This window comes from Ranitomeya imitator, chromosome 2 (genome assembly GCF_032444005.1).
Source record: "Ranitomeya imitator isolate aRanImi1 chromosome 2, aRanImi1.pri, whole genome shotgun sequence".
Lineage (NCBI taxonomy): Eukaryota > Metazoa > Chordata > Amphibia > Anura > Dendrobatidae > Ranitomeya > Ranitomeya imitator.
Window position 1 is genome coordinate 517044670 of NC_091283.1, and position 9611 is coordinate 517054280.

General features: G+C 39.8%; 1 protein-coding gene across 1 annotated transcript; it reads right to left on the reverse strand.

Moving 5' to 3' along the window:
* Positions 1–1564: 1564 nt before the first annotated feature.
* GIP (gastric inhibitory polypeptide) lies at positions 1565–9277 on the reverse strand. Its single transcript, XM_069755711.1, has 6 exons — positions 9261–9277; positions 8673–8764; positions 8231–8377; positions 6135–6269; positions 5950–6027; positions 1565–4100 (listed from the first exon to the last, which is right to left on the reverse strand). The coding sequence occupies exons 2-6, from the start codon at positions 8750–8752 to the stop codon at positions 4091–4093; spliced, it is 450 nt and encodes a 149-aa protein (XP_069611812.1). The 5' UTR covers positions 8753–8764; positions 9261–9277; the 3' UTR covers positions 1565–4090.
* Positions 9278–9611: the final 334 nt, after the last annotated feature.

Consider the following 9611-nt stretch of genomic DNA (forward strand, 5'->3'; position numbering starts at 1 on the left):
GCCGACGGAAGTGTGAAAGAAGACTTAGGGCGTGTGCACGCTCCCCACTGAACCCGTTCTGTCTGAATAGCTACCAATATCCATACTGTCAGTAAACCTGATCCTGTCCTGCCTGACACTCCGAGTTCTTGACCCCTGGGGTCATCTGCTGCAGCATCGGGGACTGCCTTAGAGTGGTATCTGGCAGAGACCTCCAGCACAAAGCTAACCTCACCATCAGAAGCTCTAGTGAAGAATCAGGTAGCGCCTTAGTTACGCCCCTCCAGGGTAAGCCCAGCCTGTTTTGCTGTAGGTCCACACCCACCAGCGTGACACGTCATCTGATGCATATCCAGGTCAGAGCACAGGAGATTCAACATGTATTGCAGATCTGTCATATTTCCGGCAGCATTCTCCTCCACCAAAAGCGCTTATGGATGCAATTCATAAGACCTATCTGTTTTATATAGTTTTATAGTCTTTTTGCCTCTGTGTGTCGTTTTATTATTCCATCTTTTGTAACCTTTTTAAGCATTCTACTCTTTTAGCTTTTTTATTTAATAAGTTTGTCCCTCATTGCACTAACGCAATCTTAAGGAGAGAAAATATCTTGGTTGTGTTACTTTGCTGTCTAAGTGCAAGTGATAAACCATTCAGCAGTTTGGGAAAGCTGGGTGTGCATGTGTACCAGTGTGTTGCCACGTGCTTGCTTCTTACTGGCCTATTAAATCGCTGAGTGGTGGCGGCATAAGATGTGACGTGGATGTGGAGTCTGTCTGTGGGGTGAGCTTAGCTCATTGTTTGCCTATTGTGGTAGGTGAATGGAGACCACCTTTACCTTCGAATCCGAGGCTCATATGAGATGAGCTAGTGGTGTTCGTGACAGGTTTAATGGAGAAAAAAAATGTATCACGCCATTTTTCAATCAGCATAAATAATCTGTTCACTGTTATTGGATGGATGAAATATTGCTGCTACCTCCAATGCTGGAGGTTGGGAGTTTAAATCCCGATGAAGACCAGACTCCAAGAAAATAATTAGTGGTTTAAATGTATGTATGTACAGAGCAGAAATATGCCGACCCATCCCCTGGAGACAAGAGATGATTAGGCCGGAGTCACACTACAGCGAGATATGGCCGAGTCTCGCAGGTTAAAACCAAACACTGGCACTCCAGAGCAGAGCGTGCGGCCGCACAGCAATACATGGAGCCGCACGCTCCGCTCCAGAGTTCCGGTGCCAGAGCTGGGTTTTAACCTGCGAGACTTGGCAGTATCTTGCTGTAGTGTGACTTCGGCCTAAGGAGGAACCACTGAGCAATGCAGAAACAGTATGGAAGGAGGCGAGACATTGCAAACAGAGAGTGAGTGAGTGAAAGTCGGGATGTAGCCCTGATCTCCAGGGAAATCACTGGATCCAGGACAGTTGGGAGCTAACCTATAACAGCAGCTAAGAGGGAGAGTTAGGGAGGTGAGCAGATAACTGCTGTGTAGAAATCAATGGGCTGATATTTTAAGATTAACCCCTCTCCTAGATTATAATATATATAGCTCTGGCAAAAACTAAGAGACCACTGCAAAATGTTCAGTTTGTCTGATTTTTTCCTTTATTGGTATATTTGTGAGTAAAATGTAAATTGTTCTTTTAGTCTATAAACGTCTGACAACATGTCTCCGAATTTCCAAGCATTAAATTTTGTATTTTTTTTATGACAAAGAAAAATGGTCAAAATAAAAAAAAAACCCAGTGCTTTCAGACCTCAAATATTGCAAAGAAAACAAGTTCATAATCATTTAGAAACAACAATACTAATGTTTTAACTCGGGAAGAGTTCAGAAATCAATATTTTGTGGAATAACCATGATTTTTAATCACAGCTTTCATTTATCTTGACATACTTTCCACCAGTCTTTCACACTGCTCCTGGTGCAAAAATGTAGCAGTTCTTTGTTTTATGGCTTGTGACTATCCGTCATCTTCCTGATTACATTCCAGAGGTTTTCAATGGGGTTCAGGTCTGGAGATTGTGCTGCCCATGACAGGGTTTTGATGTGGTGGTCTCTTAATTTTTGCCAGAGCTGTATAACTACTGTGCACCTTTGGCCAGGGTCTGGGCAGAAACTAGTAGTAAAACTCCATGAAAACTGCAACTTTAATTGTGATTTTTTTCATGTTCATGCTGTCTAACTAAAGCATTTAAATAACATGGGAATACACCTTTAACCTGGTTCTCACTGAAACATGGATGCAGACAGACACCACTTCCACTGCTGTTCTCTATTATGATGGGCTACGTTTTTCTCATACCCCAAACCTGACAACAGACAAGATGGAGGTCTTGGTCTACTTCTTTAATAAAAATGCCCTCTTCATGTCTTCCTCACTTTCTATCCCGTGTCATTCCCACTCATTACTGGACACTTCAACATCTACATTAATATCCCACTCTCCCCATCTGGCACTTTTATTTAGGCCAGGGTCACCCTTTCGTGTACAATGCGAGAAACTAGCGCGAGTCTCTTGCATCAATACCCGGCATTGCCACCGACACTCGGGACCAGAGTGTGCGGCTGCATGTATTTCTATGCAGCTGAACGCTCTGATCCGAACTGCCGGCGGCAGTGCCTGTAATTGATGAGAGAGACTCGCATGAGTTTCTCGCATTGCACACGCAAGTGTGACCCCGGACTTAATCCCTAACTTCTCTCTATGCCCATCACAGCTTACAAACGTTTATACACATTAAAACAGGAATACATTAGAAATGGTAGTCTTCCAACTTTGTTCAGTATATGATTTTACTAACTCTCCTCTCCCACTCTTTGACCACAACTTTTGTCAAAATTTGTCACCTCACTCAGGACACACTTATATACCACATAGGAATTTGCATGCTATCAATAACCGGTAGTTTATGAAGAATTTGCATCGATCGTTGGCCCTAATCTCCTCTCTCTCATGTTCTGATGTATCTTTGACACAACTAGTACCCTGCACAAACAACTAGTACCCTGTCACACGCTGCAAGCACATTTTCTTCAGCAGTCCTCTCACTTTCGGCAGAAGATTTTATCCATTATGCTCAAAACATATTAGTCTGCTCTATTTTACCACCCTCATCACCACACTATCTGAGAATTGAAAAGGACTGACACTTTTCAATTCCTTCTCGGTCCTTAAGTGCAGACCCCTATCACCAACTCCAGTGCTGACAATCTGTCTACGTTAGGGTGCCAAGGAAAAATGCAAATTAGTCTTACCCCTCAAATTTGTTCCTTTTGGCATAAGGATTCACCATGTAAAATATGTTGACATTAAATTTAGATTTACCACTTGCTCAAGGCATGTGAATTATTCCACGTTTCTCATTTTCCTCAATATTGTACACACAATAACCACTCAGTTTGTCATCATATCTTTAACTGGATATACTATTTATAATTCAAAAAACATAGAATGGCAGTAAGCATTCTATTATAGTAGAATATGCATTACACAATTATGTACATTGTTCATGTATGAGTACTTAGTAGCAGTGTAGCAGTCAGTTCAGTTTTTTGCATAAATATAATTAATCTGATCGGTAAAGGGCATAACATTCCATACATAACGCAGGATATGCATGACGATAAATACTAGGCAAACATTGAAAACTGCAATATGATGTGCCATTGAGCAACCAGTAAATGATAACTAATCTTAAAAAAAGAAAATTTTAATTAACTATGACCAAAAAGGACCAAATTTAGGAGGTAAGACCTTCAAAAACTTCCTACTTAATTTTTGCCATGCATTTCCTTGGCACCCTAATAACCTCTCACATATGTTGGAGCAGACAGAGGTTCTTTGCGATAAGCCTAAAATAATCAAGCGCTATTGCTACTAATCCCAATCTGCTGATATTGGTGCATGCACTATGAAGTCAGCCATTATGGTTTCTGAGGAGTAAATGTTCAGGAAATACCAGAAAGCTGATTATTTTTTTATATGAAGGTTTTATTGCCTTACATTGCATTGTGAATACATATTGAATGCTGGCCATATATTAAAGCTGCAAATATTTCCACTGTCTCTCCAAAAACCGGAACTGAACTGGATGATGCGATATTAGTTAGGGGAATCTGTGGAGGAAAAAAATTTAGCAATTAGAGAAATGTCCATCCCATCTTCTTTCTCCTTACTAGTTCAAATGTTATCAAAGGCAGCAGCAGTCATCAGTGTTGTTACAGTGAAAAATATAGGAAACCTGATCGACCAATTTGCATCAGATGGGTCTGTTGGGTTTCATTTGGATCTATTTTAAAATAGTTATACCTGTCATGACCATGATAAAGAAGACCTGTCTCCTCTCGTGATGTGTCTGATCTAGTAAACACATTAGTTCATTCTTTGCTTACAACTCTGTTATTCCTTCAAGAAAATTGAGTAAGTTGTAAGCTGGGGTTTGCCATTTCCTTGGAGATAATGGTGTATTCCTACCAAATCTGACACTCTCACCACTGATTGGATAGTTTCAGAGTGTGTTTGGGCATACCCCAAATTGGCAACTCCCAGTTGACAATGTATTCATGATTTTCTTATAGGAATGGTGCAATGTAGAGATGGAAGAAAATAAATGTTATACTATGGAGAATGCAATAACTTACTACAACATACTTGTAAGGAGAGCTGACAGGTCCTCTTTAAAGGGGTTTTCCCCATCTATGAAAAGTGATGTTAGGGAAGCATTAATATTAACAGTGATTTGTTATTTATGTAAACCATGGTTCATGATATTTGGAGGAATACTGTGTGTGTATATATCCATAGTTCCACAGTATATTCCTCCAAATTTCATTACTTCTCAACCAATTTCCTCTGCCTTCACAGATGTTTTGAAACATGATGGGTAACCTGTAAGGGCACATTCAGACATTTTGATTTTTCACATATGAAAGAAATCCTAGTTTGATCAATGGTTTTGTTCAGAGTTTCATCAGCTTCTTATCAGATTGTCATTCAAATTTGGTTTCATCAGTTTTTCTTGAATGAAAAAAAAAGTTATAATCATAATAGTAGTTAGTAGTAAGTGAACCATAATAGTTCCCTTACACTTCAGTGAATCATAATAGTAGTACTAGTAAGTGAAAACCAGCCGCAGTCAATGACATCCAAGTGCTGTTCGATTTTTTTTCTCTGGCCCATAGATTTTCATTGCTAATTTTGATCTGAGACTGGGACCAATATTGGACATGTCTTCATGATTTTGTGTGGACCGCTCAGTCCACAAAAATATTGGACATGTGAACAGCCGCATGGACTATACTAGTGTGAGTGCTATCTGTGAAAAACATGGATAAAACTCGTACGGGGAAAATGAATGTCTGAATGAGCCCTATGGCTGACCTTTTTTTAAGCAGATAGCAGGCATTATGCTATCATTTAGGGCCTAATTTATTATTCCATTTGCGCCTGTTTTTTGGTCGTTTTTGTTGTTTGTTTTTTTGTTTGCACCAAATCCACCTCCTATTGTGCCTTACTTAAGTCTATTTTAAATTTGTTCACTTGTTTTTTTTTTCTAGTTTACCATTGTGGGTCTGATTAAGGGCTTCCTGATATTTTTTCCTGATTTATAATTTACATTATTTTAAATAGTGATGAATTGGGCCCATAGTGTGACATATTATCCACTGTACCATTATTATGATTAGTTAAACAGATTAATAATAATAATCTTTACATAGCGCTAACATATTCCGCAGCGCTTTACACACATTATCATCACTGTCCCCGTTGGGGCTCACAACCTAAATTCCCTATCAGTATGTCTTTGGAATGTGGGAGGAACCCGGAGGAAACCCACGCAAACACGGAGAGAACATACAAGCTCTTTGCAGATGTTGTCCTTGGTGGGGTTTGAACCCAGGACTCCAGCGCTGCAAGGCTGCTGTGCTATCCACTGAGCCACCGTCTTAGTGATATAAAACCCACCTAGCATTGCATAAATCCATTGACATGAGTAGATCCAAGGTTTGCTGACACACTGCTGCGTTCACATCATTCTGAACACTGTAAAGAATCAAGAGAAACAGAAGCAAATTAAAGTACATATTGTCTATTCAGGCAATTCCTCCAATATGAAGTATTCTACAGAATACGGATTTTCACTAATTTACCTGTTCATTTGTCTGTATTTCAAGATCCATGGCATAAATTTCTTACTTCCTTCAAAACCATCCATTGATTCGGTATCCATATTAAAGTCCGGAATTTGGAAGTCTACCTGTCTTTTGGCAAAGTCAGAAATATTCCTATGGAAGAGAATGGATACAGGTCTGAGGGTGTCAGGGGTTATAATAGCTTTAGAAGAAATAAGCACAATAGTTATTTGGGCACTGACATTTTTTATCATTATACGGCACATTAAAACCACATACACCATCCGTCCTGGGATGGAAGCCACTGCTATAGTATATATTATAAAGTAATGTCATGCGTCAGGATCCTGTGTTTTGTGGTTGGCGTCTCTTTCGGCTGAGCCACAGTAGATACATATTTTTTGGGGGTTTGGGTGATTTAGTTCTGTTTTGGGCAACCAGTGTTTTTAATTTACTCTGTTTGTCTGCCCTGTCACCTTTCGGGTGCAGCTTTATATAACTTCCCCTGCTGGTGACAGTCTTTGTTGGGTTCATTCACTTTGCTGTAGTTTAAGTTGGTTGCAGTTATTTCTTGTGTGAGTAATACCCTTTATTCCTTAGGGAATCGCTGCTCTAGCAATACTTGAAGCTGCTAAGGGCTTTCAGGGTAAGCCACCAATGAGTTGTGGTACCATTGCATTATCTTAGGGTGTCAACCTCCGTGGTCAGGCAGGAGCAGACCAAGGTCAGAGAAGGATTTTTGAACAGGGTTCTATCAGGTTCAGGTATTTGTCTCCCTGGTTTTGTACGCTACCTGTGTGAATGTGCTTTAGCAGTCATAACAAGTAACTGCTCAGTTACCAGCTGGTTGAGTTAAGCAAGGGGAAAATGATCAATTGTAAGTAAACAGTGCCATATACTATGGTGAGTGCAATATATTAAAGGGACACTGTGACCTGAATTTGGAGGGAACAATCTTCAGCCATGGAGGCGGGGTTTTTGTGTTTTTGATTCACCCTTTCCTTACCCGCTGGCTGCATGCTGGCTGCAATATTGGATTGAAGTTCATTCTCTGTCCTCCGTAGTACATGCCTGCACAAGGTGCAATCTTGCCTTGCGCAGGCGTGTACTATGGAAGACAGAGAATGAACTTCAATCCAATATTGCAGCCAGCATGCAGCCAGCGGGTAAGGAAAGGGTGAATCAAACACACGAAAACCCCGCCTCCATGGCTGAAGATTGTTCCCTCCAAATTCAGGTGACAGTGTCCCTTTAAGAGGAGAAAAACTTTGATGGAAGAGCTTCTTTAAACTTGCCTAGAGAAAAGGTGACAAACAAATGATTCTGGGTGCAGCAATAGTGGTTATCTTCCTGGTATAACAATACAGATCCAATCAAGTGAATGAGTCTGTACTGAAAAATATTTAGAATTGAGAGTCCTCAGTGGTTGATACCTTTTAATGGCTAACTGAAAAGATGGTAACAAATTGCAAGCTTTCGAGACTACACAGGTCTCTTCATCAGGCAAAGACTAGACTAGCAGTCTTTGCCTGATGAAGAGACCTGTGTAGTCTCGAAAGCTTGCAATTTGTTACCATCTTTTCAGTTAGCCATTAAAAGGTATCAACCACTGAGGACTCTCAATTCTAAATATTTTTATATCTACTGGCTAACACGGTACCAAGATATATATCTTTCCTGAGTCTGTACTGCAATTCCTATAAGGCTTTGGTTTATCTGTTGTGTAGGAAAAAGTGTCGCTTGCGATTGATAGGGACCCAGAGTTTGGACCTCCAATGATATATTATCATGGGGAGAAAACATATTCAACGCACTATATTGAGAGTAAACAAAACATAGTGAAATCTGCACTAATAAAACCCTACTGCAACTTCAAAATATATGTGTGCTTGGGGGGACATGAAAAGGACTCTCATTACTACTGCATTACAAAAAAGAGGGTGAGAGATTGCTCCATGATCATGAAAAGAAGAAAACCCCAGGTGTTTCTGCCCTTTGCAGCAACACACAGCACCATAATGATGGACCCATATTCTATACAGCCATGGTATTATTAGTGAAGACAAAATAACAGGATTTGGAATATTCATTATGTAAAACAAAACTTAACTTACTCGCTTTTCTTCACTCTTCGGCCCAGTAACCAGTCCACAAAATTCTTTTTGAGCATGTTATCAACTGATCTGCTGTAGTCATTGGCTAAAGTAGCCTCTGAGTATCGTCTTTGTACGGGCTGTGCCACCTCACTGCTCTCTGATGCCCTAAAAGAGAGAGAAGTGTTACTTTATATACTCAGTTACCAATTTACATAGGACTGCAAGTAGCTTTCTGTCTATATCAGCTTCCAATGAATGGTTTATCTGTTATACACATAGGCTTTCCCCTTTCTATCATCTAGGTCTTCCTGGCAGCTAATCACAATGAGAACTCACCTCCTCCCATTGCTGTGACATATGACCTCTTATCAATTAACGATTGATTTTAACATAATAGCATAGCAGTTACATTTTATAGATTTAACAGTTTTTGTTCAGATACTTTATTGGCAACTTTTACCTTATATTTGTTTCTTCACAATGAATCGTGTGTAAGGCAATAAAGGTGAGAAAGACAGCTAAATATTTTGCAGCCATCATTTTGTTTCTAATCTGCATAGAAGAAGTCATTTGTTAGCCATTATACCTCCATATAAAATATTTAGATCACACAATGCCAACCTAATACTGCTATATAGTGCTTATATAAAATCACTGTTTCCCAATGATATCGCACAATGTAATGCCTTGCATCATCAACAGCGGTGATCTGATGGATTAAATTACTATAGAACATATATAAAAGGACAAACACATACTCTTATATCTTTAAAGAAAAAGTACCATGTCCAGAAAAAGTCTAGATCAGCATTATACAGGAGTGGACATGGTCTCTTATAGGGCAGGTAAGATGAGAAGTCAAGAGAATTTAAAGAGTCATGGATGGGAAAATCAGAATAATGGAGTAAGCAGGTATAAAGTAAGATTATGCGTCTAGCATTAGTCCTTGTACATCTACCACCAACAACCCTACCAATATTCCATTAGAACCCCCATTGTAATGGTGTACACCAATGGCGATTAGTGAGGAGGACGCCATGTTGCTTACCGTGAGCAGTGTCCTGTGCTCCTGACTCGCTTGGTGAATAACACAAGTTTATATACCCCCATGACATATCCCTATTCGCTGTCCAGGAACATGCCAGCTGTACAAGAATTGGACTCATTATACATGCTTCATTAGTACCAATGGAGTCAATTGCACATGAAGCACAGGCTGGGATGTACTGTAATTAGCTAATGTAAATCACCAGGTGATGTTAATAAAGGGGATTTCTGAATGGAAACCTTTTACCAGAAAAAGGTCTCTTAATTGTACTAATCAATTGATAATAATGCATGCTTCATTGACCTGATAGAAAGCTGTTTATTACATCAGAGAAATATGCGAGGAGGGCAA